At 51.0% G+C, this 16,388-nt stretch overlaps 1 protein-coding gene and 1 long non-coding RNA gene across 5 annotated transcripts; both read right to left on the reverse strand.

The window, feature by feature from the left end:
- Positions 1-6,159: 6,159 nt before the first annotated feature.
- LOC122434786 (60S acidic ribosomal protein P1-like) lies at positions 6,160-6,701 on the reverse strand. The gene has a single exon (XM_043458494.1). The coding sequence runs from the start codon at positions 6,590-6,592 to the stop codon at positions 6,251-6,253; it is 342 nt and encodes a 113-aa protein (XP_043314429.1). The 5' UTR covers positions 6,593-6,701; the 3' UTR covers positions 6,160-6,250.
- Positions 6,702-8,189: 1,488 nt separating this feature from the next.
- On the reverse strand, positions 8,190-16,360 carry LOC122434789. Of its 4 annotated transcripts, none has more exons than XR_006267454.1 (3): positions 15,540-16,360; positions 15,310-15,426; positions 8,190-8,433 (listed from the first exon to the last, which is right to left on the reverse strand). It is a non-coding gene; the product is annotated as an uncharacterized LOC122434789 (long non-coding RNA). The 4 variants fall into 4 exon arrangements; XR_006267452.1 differs by having other exon boundaries at positions 15,293-15,426; XR_006267451.1 differs by lacking the exon at positions 8,190-8,433 and adding an exon at positions 10,920-10,978 and having other exon boundaries at positions 15,293-15,426.
- Between the last annotated feature and the right edge of the window lie 28 nt (positions 16,361-16,388).

Raw genomic sequence — 16,388 nt, forward strand, 5'->3', positions numbered from 1 at the left:
CAGGCTGGCCTCAGCCAGCTCCAATGCTTGCCATGGATGTCTGCAAGGTCCCCATGAGCCCAGGGAGGCCACAGCCTGGGGAGTGGGGCTGAATGAGGGGGATTGCTCTGGGACCCAGCACCGGCAGAGGCTGGGCCGCTCCAGATGCCTGAGCTCTGGAGGGCAGGCACCATCGTGCCCAGCGGGCAGAGGATGAGGACTGAGGGTGAGGCCCGAGGTAGGCGGACAGTGGGGCGGGGCCGGGGCTGGGCCGCTGTCCAGACTGTGCCCGTCCAAGAGAGCCTGGCTCTCCCGAGGCCACGGTCTTCAGGCTCGAGAAGAGTGTGGTGGCCACGGATGGGGCCGGGAGCTGTCTCCAAGGGCCCCAGTGCTGCCCAGAAGCAAGAGGCAACAGGAGGAGCTCTCACCACCCACAGAAGCTGCATGACACATTCAGAGCCACCAAGCGTGTCATCGGGAAGTCCCGTCTCAGTCCCAGCCAGGACGGGGGGGGTGGGCATGTCCCCCATGGGCACAGCTGGAGCGCCTTCCTGGGACCAAAGGGACACTCGGCTGCCACCTCAGGCTGGCACCAGCCCAGCCTGGGGCTACCAGGCACAGTCATTGAAGAAAAGGGGCTTGTCAGCCTGCACCCCCTCAACGGGGGCCCCCTGGGAAGGAGGGGGTGTGGGCAGGGCTGACCACAGGGTGAGGACACTGCAGAGGTCACAGGGCACTGGGCCCAGGTCTGAGTGTGCCAGGGTGAGAAACCTTCTGCACCTGTGCCCAGGGCTACACCAGCAGCTGGGACAGCCCTCCAGGCTGCAGACACCTGGGCAGAGGGCAGAGGGCACACGCCACGGGCTCTGCAGGCCATGCTGGGATCATTACATGGTCTCTGTTTCTCTGGCTTTCCGTGGGCTTTCTCTGCAACCATTTCAAGGTGAAAAGCCACTCTCTGCCCTTACAACACACGCCTGGCCTGGCCTGGTTCCGGCCTGGAACCCGCCACACCTTCTTCCACAAAGGACACATTCCTGAGGGGCCCCGGGCAGCCCGGGAGTCCCACACCTGGGCTCAGGGGCAGAGACACTCCTGAGAGCCTTCTCACATGCCACGAACGTGAAGAACTTAGGCCCACACAGGTACCATTCTCTTCTCCATGGGGTGACCAGTGTGACCCATAAAAACACAGCAGAGGTGAGGGAGTGTCACCTCGAGATGAGTTATGAGACAAACACTTTGGCTTCCATCTCAGGGCTGCTCTGTCTCTCTGAGATCACTGGATCTGGGGAAGGCCTGACCCGAGCAGCCTGATGGGGAGGGACCGTCCCCTGCCGCAGCCCCGTGAGTCCTCCAGAAGCAGAGCCTGTCCCCTTCCCGCCCCAACACCCCAGGCAGACCAGAGGGCTGTGGCCCTGGAGAAGCCTTGACCACAGCCTGTGATGGACCCCAGGCCAGAAGCCCCAGCCAGGCCTTCTAGAATCCTATCCTTCAGACACCTGGGAGATTATGAGTGCAAGTTGTTTTAAGGGACTACACTCTGTATAGGGTAATTTGCTATGCATGCTTGCATGCTAAATCATTTCAGTTGTGTCCAACTCTTTGCAACCCCATGGATGTAGCCTGCCAGGCTCCTCTGTCCATGGGATTCTCCAGGCAAGAGTATTAGTGTGGGTTGCCATTTGCTACTCCAGTGGATCTTCCCAACCCATGTCTCTTATTTCTCCTGTGTTGACAGGCAGGTTCTTTACCACTAGCATCACCTGGGTATCCCCTTGTTACTCAGCAATGGGTAACTTATACACGATGACTTTAAATGGAGAAGATCACCCTAAGTCAGTTGGCAGCAAACAAATCGACAAGAAACCCCAGAAACCATTAGGAAGAGCCTGGAAAGTCTGATGACACAAATGCTAAGATCGTCTGCCTAGCCAAACACAAACCCCAAACCACAAAGTCAAGAGACAAGTGACAAAGTGGGCCAAAAAATAGTACCAAGATGTGACTCAGGGCTCATATCATGAAGGTATAGATAACTTGAACCAGTCAATAAGAAAAGACCAGCTACCCAAAGGAAAAGAGTGCAGGAGAGGGCCTTGGAAAATGCCAACCAAAGCGCCCTCCCACCACCACCCGAAATGATCTCACAGCCAGAATGTGCTCGGGGGCTGGGGTCCCAGAGCTGCTGCTTCTGTGTACATGGGGCAGCTGGACACTGGCATTGCTTTTGATCTGCGGCTCCAACTGGATGGTGGGCCATCCTGGAGCCACAGACAGACCAGCCTCGGCAAAGACTGGCCAAAGCAGTGGGTAATGGCGCTGGAGTTGAGGAGGTCTGGGCAGTGTCACCCAGGGGATGGGAGATCCTCTTGGTGAGGAACGTGTGGCAGGAAAGGCAGTGGCTTCCCACCAGCAAGAGAAGGCTGACCACACCTGCAGACCAGACAGCTATCAGGGCAATTCCTGGGCAGACAACCTCCTTTCTGGTCTCTGTGCATGTGTACTAAGTCACTTCGTCGTGTTCGACTCTTTGCAATCCCATGGACTGTAGCCCACCAGGCTCCTGTGTCCATGGGATTCTCCAGGCAAGAATCTTGCAGTGGGTTGCCATGCCCTCCTCCACGGGTCTTCCTGACTCAAGGATTGAACCCGCATCTCCTCATGTCTCCTGCATTGGCAGGTGGGTTCTTTACCACTAGCACCACCTGGGAAGCCCTTCGGGTCTCCATGCTCCCCTAGACCCACACTTGGTCTCAGGGCTGATGTTCCTTTCCCATCCCTGAGCTCGACATGCATGCCTTTTTCCTCTGCTCATCAGATAGTTCCTCCATCCCCACACCCAGCCACTGGATCTGATCTCACCCCACCCTCCTACGTGTTCAGATGTTATCAGCCCAAGTGAGGAGCTATTGAGCAACTCGACAAACCTGACACCTGATCTTGCCTGGGCTGTGGACAGTCCCCTCCTTCGGCTTCAGGCAGGGAAGGGTGACGACTGCTCAACGCTGAACGGGAAGCCCCAGATCTCGCGAGAGCCACCAGCCTCCTGGCTTTTCCCAGCCCCGTGGGGACCCTGCAGAGAGCCAGTCTGGGAGGAGGGCAGGGGGCACACACCTAGGAGTCTCGGGCCTCTAGAGCAGTGCTTCTCACTGTGGGGTTTCTGGACCAGCAGCTTGTTGGAGTCGCAAATGCTCAAACCCCACCCCAGATGTGCAAGATCAGAGACTCTAGGGCGGGGCCCTGCAGCCGGCTTTGAGTGAGCCTTCCAGGTGTTCTCACGCCCCTTCCAGCATGATGGATGGAGGGGGCCAAATTCTAGACCCTGGGAGGGTGGAAGGAATCAGGAACGCGGGCCAAGGCCGCCCTCAGATGCCATCGGGATGGATGGTTTCTGATCTCATCCACTCCTAGTGAAGCCATGGGCTTTCTCTCCCTGCTGGGCTCACTCACCTTGACCTTCCAGGGAAGAGGCAGGCAGCAGGCACTGAGGGCTGCAACCATAGGTGGTCCTGGAGAACAGGAGTGCTTGGGCGAGATTCCCTCCCAGCGGGCCACACCTGTCGAGTGACAGGGGCAAGACTGTGTCACTTTGGGCCCTCCCCACCTCGAGAAGCATGGCACCCCTGCCTGACTCCACGTTTTGGGGCACTGGGCTCAGCTCTGCCCACCTCTCCCTTGTTACTCCATGTGGGGCAGGGGGGAAGAGGGAAGGATCCGGGCTTCACAGAGAATCGTCCCAGTCACACTCACGGGTGATGGAACACGGTGGGCCGGGCAAGGGGTTGGCGTGGCTGGAGGAGGCCAGATTCTAGACGCTGGGAGGGTGGAAGGAAACAGGTACGCGGGCCAAGGCCGCCCTCAGATGCCAGGACTGGAGGGCGGGGCCGAGTGGAGACCCCCTGACCTTGCTCTTTGGCAGCATCCTGGTGGGGTTGCCGCCCACCATCCCCGCTCACCCGGTCCCTGGGCGCCCCCAATACACTGTCCCCGGGCCATCTAGAGGGCCAGACGCCCTCAGTACAGCAGGCGGAGTCCTGCTGGGAGCGGGGGGTGGGGCCCTGACGGAATCCCCAAGGTCTCCAGGGCCCTGGCAGCCCACTCCAGTACTCTTGCCTGGAAAATCCCATGGACGGAGGAGCTCTGGTGGGCTGCAGTCCATGGGGTCTCTGAGAGTCGGACATGACTCAGCGACTTCACTTTCATGCACTGGAGAAGGAAATGGCAACCCACTCCTGTGTTCTTGCTTGAAGAATCCCAGCGACGGGGGAGCCTGGTGGGCTGCCGTCTATGGGGTCGCACAGAGTCGGACACGACTAAAGCGACTTAGCAGCAAGGGCTCCGGGGAGGCGTCTCTTCGCCCTCTCCCCAGGAGAGGGCGCACAACCCAGCGAACTGCTGGGCTCTGGCCCCACCCCTGACCCAGAGAGCGGGCGGAGATGGAGGGCGGGGACAAGAAGCGGGGGGCCGTCTCCGTGCTTCGAACCCCGCCCTGAGCGTCCCTGCGGCTGTCGCCTCTCACTCCCCTCCTCAGCCCGCCCACCAGAAGTCGTGGAGCACCGCCTTCTTGCCCACCTCTTCCGGCTGGCTCTGCCAATGACCATGATCGACTCCTGAGAACACCCGCCCTCCAGCGCCGAGCAAGCCCATCCCTCTTTTTGACGGGCACCTTTTGGCCCAATCAGAGCAAGCAGATCGTGTGAGCTCCGCCCTCCGCTCGGCCGTCGGACTCTTTCCTCAGTCCTTAGGCGGGCGTGCTGTGGGCCCCTGGACTTTCCCGCGGGGAAATCCGGACAGTCCGTGCAGAGTCACACACAGAGTGATCCGATGTGTACACGCCAAGCCCTGCTGTGTGCCTTTGGTGTGAGCTTGTATTATGAAGGAATTAAGTTCACAGGAAGTTACAGGGAAATGCCCCTCCCGTTGTTGCCCCAGCATCAGCGTGTTGCGTACCCAGTGGGCCCTCACACCAGGAGGTGGCATTGGTACCATCGGAAAGCTGCTCAGGGTTCTCTGTGTGTGTGCGTGTATGCGCGCGTGCGCCAGTGGTTAGGACACCACACTCCCACTGCCGGTGGCCTGGGTTCGATTTCTGTTTGGTTGGGGAGCTGAGATGCTGCATGCCTCTCCATGTGCTCGCAGTTTGAAACCCAGGATGGGCCTTTGTTCAATCACACACTGCCCTTGATATCCATCCATCTCAATCAACAGTTAGTTGGTTTCAGCAGTCAGTTTTCCCTTTGTATTGCTAGGCTTCTTCCTTGGTGTAGGTCAGCCACAGTTGTTCGAGCCTTCACCCACTGAAGGACATGTTGCCCGTTTCCACTTTTAGGTTTCTAGAAAAAATCTTCTTTGAACATTTGTATCCAGGCTTTCCTGTGGTCAGAATTTTCCATTTCTTTGGCATGAATGCCCAGCAGTGCAAGTGCTGTGTCCTTAGGAAGAAACTGCCAATTTGCATTCCACTGTGGCTGGACCATTTTTCCTTACCACCCCAGATATTTTTTAAGCACATAATTGAAGGTTTTTACAAAACATTGTTTTAGGCAACACTGTTAACAATTCTGTTTCTCACCTCTAACTATATTCTTCTATGGGATCACCTACATAGTTCCTCACTCAGGTTAAAAAAACACACATCCTGTATATTCAGTGTGATTTTAACTAGCAATAATGTATCTGCAAAATTCTTCCATGTCAGTACACAAAAGTATAGCTCATTTCATTTTTGGCCACAAGATATTGGATGGAGCACATGTGCTACAGTTTACGTAACAAATCCCCATGTAGTGTTACCTTTTCCATTCTTTTTCTTATTATTTGTTTGTTAGCAGCTCTGAAGATGTGTAAATCTCCTGCTAAGATAATTAAGTGGAACTGCCAGTTCAAAACCTATGGGCATTTACATGTTCACTGATACTAAGCAGCTGCCTCCCCAAAAGACCCTGATCAGCATATAGCAGGGCTGTTAGCCCTGTGTTCCATATACTGCAGAGATTTTCTCTCAGTCTCTCTCTCTCTAAAGAGCTCAGCTTTTTATTGAATGTGTTACTAAAGTGAGTGAAGTCGCTCAATTGTGTCCAACTCTTTGCGAACCCACGGACTGTGGCCTACCAGGATCCTTCATCCATGGGATTTTCCAGGCAAGAGTACTGGAGAGGGTTGCCATTACCTTCTCTAGGGGATCTTCCCGACCCATGGATCGAGCCCGGGTCTCTCACATTGTAGGCAGATGCTTTACCTGAGCCACCAGGGAAGTTACTACAGAGGTTTAGTCAAAAAGAGCAAAGCTCATGTCATCATCAGGGTCTTCAGATTCTTTTTTCTTTGTTTCTACTTTCTTCTCCTCAGATTGGGCAGCAGTGGTGGAGGGGGCAGGACCTTCTGGTGGTGCAGCTCCAGCTGTCGGGACAGGTCCACCAGCCCCCACATGGCAGGTGAAGCTGCTGATGCTGACACTGGCCAAGGCCTTTACAAACAAGCCTGGCCAGAAACTGTCAACATTTACACCAGCTGCTTTAACGAGGGCACTGATCTTATCCTCTGTGACCATCACCTCACTGGGCAGAATGAGGGCCGAGTAGGTGCAAGGAAGCTCCGAGACAGAGGCCATGGTGCGGGCGAGTGCTCAGTGGGGCTGCTGGCTCAGTGCCAGTCTCCAGATGAAGTGAGGGCCTCACCCCAAAATGGCCTTGGCTTCCTCAGAAGGACCGAGCACCTTAGTGGCTGTGGAAGAAAGGGATCTCTCTCCTTTTTTGGCTGCACAGCATGGCATGCCAGATCTTAATTTCCAGACCAAGAATTGAACCGAGCCCGTCCCCTGGAGTGGAAGCATGGGGTCTTAACCACTGGACCACTGTGGAATTCCCGTCTCTTGTCTCAAAAGACTAGGCTGGCCGGTTTTGGCTGTCAAGTAGTTACACAGTTTTATGCGACCAAATTATTAAACTCTGGATTGATGATTTCTGGGTTGTGTATCTTGGGCACAAAGTTGTCCTGCCTCAAGTGAGGAGAGTCATGTGACACAGGGCAGACTTTCCAAGTTCCCACACCTAATGCTTCGTGGACCCAGGCTGGCTGATTCTTGCTGTCCTGCAGGCCCCACTACTGTGTGTGTGTTGGTGGGGTCATATGATCCCAGGCTAGGTAGGCCAGGACTGGGGCCAGTGCCTCTCAGACACCCAGCCCCTGCCCTCCTGGGATGCCAACTCAGTTGGGGAAAAGATGAAGAAATGTGTACTGAGAAGAGAGTATTTTTTAATGCATTATTTATTATTTATTTAAATGCACAGGTGGCCCGCAGATGAGCAAGTGAGATCCATGGGGAAAGCACAAATAAGAACCAAGAATCCACCTAAAACCAGTGTTCTTGAACAGTCACCTCCAACGGTGAGAAGGAAGGACAAGGCTGTAAAAGAACTGGGTCCATCCCAGCATGGGTCTGAGTGAGCAGAAGACTGGTCCCCATCATCTGCAAGCAGGGGCTTCCATCCCTCTGCCACAGACAGTGGGGCTTCAGCAAACCACTGGCTGAGGGAGGCTCCCCCCGACCCTCACACTGTGGTCGTATTGCCAGGCTCCTGGCAGAGCACATGCTCCCGGCAGAGCGCATGCTCCCAGAAGGGATGCCTCACCTCTGGCTTCCCACTCAGGACTCCCAGAGGGCCAGCTAAAGACTGGTCTGCAAACTCACATTGAAGACACCACCTATCCTCATGAAACACTGGCAGGTCCCTCAAAGAGAGGAGTGGCCCTGTTACATCCCCAGGGCATCACTGTCAGAAGCCAGATGATATAATTTTCAGTAAGGGCTGGGAGTGTCTGCTACAGGCCTGGACTCACCAATCCCACCCTCGTGGTGGCCCTAGGAAGTCGGTAGCATGTCACCCCCTTCTCCAGATGAGCAAATGAGGACATGGAAGGCTTGAGCAGTTTGTTCTGAATCTCTAGCTAGCAGGAGGGAGGGGTGGTTAAGGACACTGGCCTCTAAGCCTAACCTCCTTTTGCAGGCTGTAAAGTGAAGTGAAAGTCACTCAGTCGTGGCTGATTTTTTGCGACCCCATGGACTGTACAGTTCATGGAATTCTCCAGGCCAGAATACTGGGTGGGTAGCCTTTCCTTTCACCAAGTGATCTTCCCAACCCAGGGATTGAACCCGGCTCTCCCGGATTGCAGGTGGGATTCTTTATCAGCTGAGCCACCAGGGAAGCCCAAGAATACTGGAGTGGGTAGCCTATCCCTTTTCCTGCGCATCTTCCCAACCCAGGAATCAAACCGAGGTCTCCTGCATTGCAGGTGGATTCTTTACCAACCGAACTCTCAGGGAAGCCCTTTTGCAGACTACACTCTCCATCTGGCTCCCAGGGAGCTTCCTGGGCAATGGTATCACACATCAGCTTGTCCTGAAGGCATCGGAGGTGAGTCCCAGTGAATATCCCCGGGCCTTGGACCAGTCTATAAAGGAAGGAGGTGAGAAAGAGAAACACCTGTACTCTTGTGCCTAATCAGGGGGGACTTTGAAATAGACAGTACCTTTGAATTCTCATGAGATCAGAGAGCAGTTTTCATGGATATTTACCAGTTGTCTGCATTCCTGTGAATGAAGACTACTGCAACTCCCCCAATCTTCACTGGCCTCCAAGACACCAAAAGAGACACACACGGTGGGAGGTGGGAGGGAGGTTCAAGAGGGAAGGGGAAATATGTATACCTATGGCTGATCCTTGTTGACATATGACAGAAACCAACACAATATTGTAAAGCAATTATTCTCCAATTAAAAAAGAACTTTAAAAAGTAGATACAAAAGAAGGAATCAAAATATAAATTCTAAAAGTCTAGGTGGATTTGAAAACGAAAAAAGAACTTTAGACATTAGAAACAAAATCAGTCTTTGAAATAAGAATCTCAACTGATGAATCAAACCACAGATAGATGACTCAGAAGATGACAAGGCAGTGACATGGAGGAGAGATGGGCCGGTCTTCGTGGCCCCTCATCCTGGCCTCCGGGCTTCTGATGACATCAACCCCTTCCATTCTTGCCCTGGGTCTGGGGTGACAGCTGCTTCCTGTACTCGCTGCGTGCCTTCAGCTCTCCGAGCCATCCCTGAGTGACCACCTGGGCTCAAGGCACCCATGACCTGCGGGGGTCTCACCATTCTGCTCCCTGCACTCGAATGGGGTGAAGGGCCAAGGGCAGCAAGTGCCCGAGGAGCCAGAGCAGCTGCTACCCTGAACTGTCATGGACGGAATGCCAGGGACCAAGCCTGGGCTGTGCAGTCACTGCAGTGTCCCTGGGAGGAAACTGACAAGGACACCTGCCTTACCTCTCAGCTCAAGTCACAGGATGACAGCCACAGCTCTTCCATGGCATCCTGCAAATTCCCCTGTGCCTGTAGGGCTGACGGGACTGGAAATCAAACACAGCATTCCACTGTGTCAGTTGCAGAATCCCCAGGTCGCTTGAATTCCCAGCCTCTCTGCATTTCCTAGGTGAAAGGCAGGGCACTGCATGGACGAGTGGGGCCTTGAAACTGAGACTCAGGATATCTGGCTGCCCTCGGTGGAAGCTGAGAATCAGCAAGCCCCCAGTCCCCCAGAGCCTCCCTTGCTGATGGAAGTAGCTTGCCCAGCCGTGTCTGGGAGGCTGGCGTTCTGTCCTTTGAGGACTGTGTCATTACCTCACCTGGTGCTGATGCCTTGCAAGGGGACACTGACTGTCCTCCAGACCCTCTGCCACCACCTCCTGTTGCCATGAGTCCTGTAAGTGGGGTCCGATTACTGCATGACTGAGGTGACAGACACAAAGTCTGACCCTTCAGGAAATAGCTCATACATCAGTAAATATTTTCCAGACTTCACTGCTATCTACCAGCTTAACTTTATTCGCACATTTGTGGTAGGAGCTTCTCAGGAAGTTCGATTCAGTAGGTGAGCTGTGCTAATCAATGAAGTGGATTAACTGTTAGAGGTCTATTTACTAGAGGGTTCTGATTGAAAGCATCAGTATTAGGACATGCAGCTGCTGTGTAGTCTAGCACACACTTCACATGGGTGGCTGACTGATACTTGGACCTACTGCTGACCTGCATTTCATAGGTTTTGATGCCAGAAAAGCCCTGACAGGAGGTGGAGGAAAGAATACAAAGGCTTCAGTACAGTTCAGTCACTCAGTTGTGTCTGATTCTTTGCGACCCCATGGACTGCAGCATGCCAGGCTTCCCTGTCCATCACCAACACCAAGAGCTTGCTCAAGCTCATCTCCATCGAGTTGGTGATGCCATCCAACAATCTCATCCTCTGTCATCCCCTTCTCCTCCCGCCTTCAATCTTTCTGAGCATCAGGGTCTTTTCCAATGAGTCAGTTCTTTGCATCAGGTGGCCAAGGCACTAGAGCTTCATCTTCAGCATCAGTCCTTCCAATGAATATTCAGGACTGATTTCCTTTAGGATGGGCTACTTGGATCTCCTTGCAGTCCAAGGGACTCTCAAGGGCCTTCTCCAACACCACAGTTCAAAATCATCAATTCTTCGGTGCTCAGCCTTCTCTATGGTCCAACTCTCACATCCATACATGACTACTGCAAAAATCATAGCTTTGACTAGATGGACCTTTGTTGGCAAAGTAACGTCTCTGCTTTATAATATGCTGTCTAGGTTTGTTATAGCTTTTCTTCCAAGGTGCAATCATCTTTGAATTTCATGGCTGCAGTCACAATCTGTAGTGATTCTGGAGCCCCCAAAATAAATTCTGTCACTGTTTCCATTGTTTCCTCATCTATTTGCCATAAAGTCTTGGGTCCAGATGCCATGATTGTTGCTTTTTGAATGTTGAATTTTAATCAGCTTTTTCACTTTCATCAAGAGGTTTTTCAGTTCCTCTTAGCTTTCTGCCATAAGGGTGGTGTCATCTACATATCTGAAGTTACTGATATTTCTCCTGGCAATCTTGATTCCAACTTCTGCTTCATCCAGCCCGGCATTTCGCATGATGTACTCTGCATAGAAATTAAATAATCAGGGTGACAATATACAGCCTTGATGCTGGCTATTGACAATATACTCCTTTCCCAATTTGGAACCCAGTCCATTGTTCCATGTCTGGTTCTAACTGTTGCTTCTTGAACTGCATACAGATTTCTCAAGAGGCAGGTAATGAGGTCTGGTATCCCCATCTCTTTGAAAATTTTCCACAATTTGTTGTGATCCACACAGTCAAAGGCTTTAGTGTAGCCAATAAAGCAGAAGTAGATGTTTTTCTGGAATTCTCTTGCTTTTTCAATGATCCAGTGGATGTTAGCAATTTGATCTCTGGTTCCTCTGCCTTTTCTAAATCCAGCTTGAACATCTGGAAGTTTTCGGTTCATGTGCTGTTGAAGCCTAGTTTGGAGAATTTTGAGCATTACTTTGCTAGTGTGTGAGATGAATGAAATTGTGCAATAGGTTGAACATTCCCTGGCACTGGTTTTCTTAGGGATTGGAATTAAAACTGACCTTTGGCAGTGCTGTGGCCACGGCTAAGTTTTCCACATTTGCTGACATATTGAGTGGAGCACTTTCACAGCATCATCTTTTAGGATTTGAAATAGCTCAGCTGGAATTCCATCACCTCCACTAGCTTTGTTTATAGTGATGCTTCCTAAGGCCCACTTCACTTTGCACTCCAGAATGTCTGGCTCTAGGTAAGTGATCGCATCATCATGCTTATCTGGGTCATTAAGACCTTTTTTGTATAGTTCTTCTTAATGTCTTCTGCTTCTGTTAGGTCCATATTGCCTCTGTCCTTTATTGTGCCCGTCTTTGCATGAAATGTTCCCTTGGTATCTCTAATTTTCTTGAAAAGATCTCTAGTCTTTTCCATTCTATTGCTTTCCTCTGTTTCCTTGCAGTGATACTGAGGAAGGCTTTCTTACCTCTCCTTGCTATTGTTTCGAACTCTGCATTCAGATGGATTTATCTTTCCTTTTCTCCTTTGCCTTTTGCTTCTCTTCTTTTCACAGCTATTTGTGAGGCCTCCTCAGACACACATTTTGCCTTTGTGCATTTCTTTTTCTTGGGGATGATCTCAATCACCACTTACTGCACAATATCATGAACCTCTGTCCATAGTTCTTCAGGCAGTCTGTCTATCAGATCTAATCCCTTGAATCTATTTGTCACTTGCATTGTACAATCGAAAGGGATTTGATTTAGGTTATACCTGAATGGTCTAGTGGTTTTCCCTACTTTCTTCAATTTATGTCTGAATTTGGCAATAAGGAGTTTATAATCTGAGTCACAGCTCCAGTCTTGTTTCTGCTGACTGTATAGAGCTTCTCTATCTCTGGCTGCAAAGGATATAATAAATCCGATTTCAGTATTGACATCTGTTGATATCCATGGGTAGAGTCGTCTCTGGTGTTGTTGTAAGAGGGTTTTTGCTATGACCAGTGTTCTCTTGCAAAACTCTGTTAGCCTTTGCCCTGCTTCATTTTGTACATATCCAAAAGCTTACGGAGAGAGAAATCAGCTCTTTTCTGTGAGGCACTGACACAGCCATTGGAGCAGGAACATTAGTATCCCTGAAAAGCTCTGAAAGACCACAGCGCCTCTAGGGAAGAAATAGTTGGGCACCCTGCTCCAGATGGTCAATACTGAAATCAGATTGAGCATATATTTTTTCCAAGAGAATGCACTAGTCATAGCAAACACCCTCTTCCAACAACACCAGAGACGATTCTACACATGGATATCATCAGATGGTCAAAATGGAAATCAGATTGATTATATTCTTTGCAGCTGAAGATGGAGAAGCTCTATACAGTCAGCAGAAACAAGCCCGGAGCTGACTGTGGCTCAGATCACGAACTCCTTATTGCAAAATTCAGACTTAAATTGAAGGAAGTAGGGAAAACCACTAGACCGTTCAGGTATGATGAAAATCAAATCTTATGTTTATACAATGGAAGTGACAGATTCAAGGGATTAGATCTGATAGACAGACTGCCTGAAGAACTATGGATGGAGGTTTGGGACATTGTCCAGGAGGTGGCGATCAAGACCATCCCCAAGAAAAAGAAATGCAAAAAGGCAAAATGGTTGTCTGAGGAGGCCTTACAAATAGTTGTGAAAAGAAGAGAAGCAAAAGGCAAAGTAGAAAAGGAAAGATAAACCCATCTGAATGCAGAGTTCCAAAGAACAGCAAGGAGAGATAAGAAAGCCTTCCTCAGTGATCAATGCAAAGAAATTCAGAGAAAACAATAGAATAGGAAAATGTAGAGATCTCTTCAATAAAATCAAAGATACCAAGGAAACACTTCATGCAAAGGTGGGCACAATAAAGGACAGAGGTGGTACGGCCCCAACAGAAGCAGTTAAGTGGTGGCAGGAATACACAGAAGAACTATACAAAACAGGTCTTAATGACTCAGATAAGCACAATAATGCAATCACTCACCTAGAGCCAGACATCCTGGAATGTAAAGTGAAGTGGGCCTTAGGAAGCATCACTATGAAGAAAGCTAGTGGAGGTGATGGAATTCCAGCTGAGCTATTTCAAGTCCTAAAAGATGATGCTGTGAAAGTATTGCATTCAATATGTCAGCAAATGTGGAAAACTTAGCAGTGGCCGCAGCACTGCTAAAGATCAGTTTTCACTCCAGTGCCAAAGAAAGGCAATGCCAAAGAATCTTCAACCTACCACACAATTTCATTCATCTCACACACTAGCAAAGTAATGCTCAAAATTCTCCAAGCTAGGCTTCAACAGCACATGAACCAAAAACTTCCAGATGTTCAAGCTGGATTTAGAAACGGCAGAGGAACCAGAGATCAAATTGCGAACATCCGCTGGACCATAGAAAAAGCAAGTGAATTCCAGAAAAACATCTACTTCTGCTTTATTGCCTATGCTAAAGCTTTTATGTGGATCACAACAAATTGTAAAAAACTGTTAAAGAGATGGGAATACCAGATCACCTTACCTGCCTCCTGAGAAATTTGTATGCCAGTCAAGAAGCAACAGTTAGAACCAGACATGGAAAAACAGACTGCTTCCAAATTGGGAAAGGAGTATGTCAAGGCTGTATATTGTCACCCTGCTTATTTAACTTCTATGCAGAGTACTTCATGTGAAATGCCCGGCTGGGTGAAGCAAAAGCTGGAATTAAGATTGCAGTGAGAAATATCAATAATTTCAGATATGCAGATGACACCACCCACCCTTATGTCAGAAAGTCAAGAGGAACCACCCACCCTTATGTCAGAAAGTCAAGAGGAACTAAAGAGCCTCTTTGTGAATGTGAAAGAGGAGAGTGAAAAAGCTGGCTTAAAACTCATCATTCAAAAAACAGTTAAAAAAAAGTTAAAAAAAAAAAGTTAATAGTATCCAGTACCATCACTTCATGGCAAATAGATGTGATACATTGGAAATAATGACAGACTTTATTTTCTTGGGCTCTATATCACTGCAGACAGTGACTGCAGCCATGAAATTAAAAGACCTTTGCTGCTTGGAAAGGAAGCTATGACAAACCTAGACAGCACATTAAAAAGCAGGGACATCACTTTGCGACAAAAGTCCATATTGTCAAAGCTATGGTTTTTCCAGTAGTCATGTATGGATGTGAGAGTGGACCATAAAGAAGGCTAAGCGCCGAAGAATTGTTGCTTTGGAACTGTGGTGCTGGAGAAGACTCTTGAGTGTTCCTTGGACTCCAAGGAGACCCAACCAGTCAATCCTAAAGGAAATCACTCCTGAATATTCATTGGAAAGAGTGATGCTGAAACTGAAGTTCCAATCCTTTCTCCTGATGCGAAGAGCCAACTCATTAGAAAAGACCCTGATGGTGGAAAAACTGAGGGCAGGAGAAGTGGGTGACAGAAAAATGAGATGGTTGGATAGCATCACTGACTCAGTGAACATGAGTTTGAGCAAACTCTGGGAGACAGTGGAGGACAGAGGAGCCTGGCAAGCTGCATCCCATGGGTTTGCAAAGATTCAGACATGAGTGAGTGAACAGTATCAACAGCTGATCCAGCTCTGCCTGATGTATACTATACAACCCTAAATGTTCTAGTTCTTGGAGCCAAAAACCTGAGTTGAGTTGCCCCCACGGATAGTCACATCTCACCCCATTTCCAGAGGTAAGGCCTCTGGATGGAATGAGAGATCAAGTTCCCTCAGAAAGACCCCGTGCCACAGCTGGAAGTGCACACAGCAAATCTTCCCACGCCTTCCTAGAGGACCCATGCACTAAAGTGACAGGCCGTCCTGGAGAAGAGGTGCGTCACATCTGTCAAGTGACATGGGGATGCCTTCAAAACTTCCTTACCTTCCTGCGGTCCTCACCTCTAGAAGGCTGGGCCCCTCTGGCAGACGTTCAGATCCCTGGTGGTAGGAACATTAGTTCTGCACACTTCTCTGGATACTATCCTTGGGTTGGTGGGGGAAGGATCCTTGCTTTATCTGTAAACATTTCAAAGGCACACTTAGGAGGTGCTGGAATTCAGTGGGCAGGGAACAAAAAGAACCGCATCGCGGGTGTGTGTGTGTTTTGGGGGGCATGGAGCATTGAGTACCAGATTCTGGGCCCTGGGAGTGTGGAATCTCCCAGGAGTACCGGTCAAGGCAGCTCTCAGAGGCCAGGACTGGGGCGCAGCCCAGGACTGACAGTGTTCCTTTGCCATCTGAGGGGGATCACCAGCTTACTTTCCCCTTCTTCAAGGCACCCTGTGGAGAACAACGTCTCATTTCTTGCAAGGGACAGGGTAGGCCCAACGGTGCTCGGGTGGGGTCTCCTGAGCCCTGGACCTCGGTGGCGTCTTTTCCTTGGCCTTTCTCGCGGGAAGGCGCAGACCACCTGGGGTTGGCGCTGCTCTCCCGCCCCGCCCTGGGTCTTCAGAGAAGGGGAACATGGGTACTGCTCACGGACAAGTGGGTTCAAGACTCTTTGCGGGGGCTGGGACAGGGGCGGGCTTCCCCCTCGGCCTCCCGGTCGACAAAGGAATGCAGGCTGAGCCTCCAGCCGGGCGCGTCCCTGCCGAGCTCTGGGGCGCTGGGGAAGGCGGAGAGGGCTTGTCCCAGGCTCCGCGATGCCCGGGAACACGCACGTGGCCGCCGTGAACCCCCACTTGAGAGTACTTCTTTCAACTGTAGGAACATAACGTCTTTCACAGTTACGGCAAAGCCTCGGGCAAGAGCTCTACGCCCAAGATGGCCAGCCGGAAGCTGGGTTCTCGCGCCGATGTGGCAAAGCCCCATTCGCCAGCTGGCCTCCCGCGGTCGGGAGCCCAGCCGCCTTCTCGGTCTGCGCATGTGCTCAGCTCCGACCGCACGCAGGCGCAGAGCATCGCTGCATCTATGGTCCGGAAGTCTGATAGAGCGTCTACGCGTCCTCGCCTGGACTCTATGGTTCCTACGCGTGAAGA

The sequence above is a fragment of the Cervus canadensis genome, chromosome X, assembly GCF_019320065.1.
Source record: "Cervus canadensis isolate Bull #8, Minnesota chromosome X, ASM1932006v1, whole genome shotgun sequence".
Lineage (NCBI taxonomy): Eukaryota > Metazoa > Chordata > Mammalia > Artiodactyla > Cervidae > Cervus > Cervus canadensis.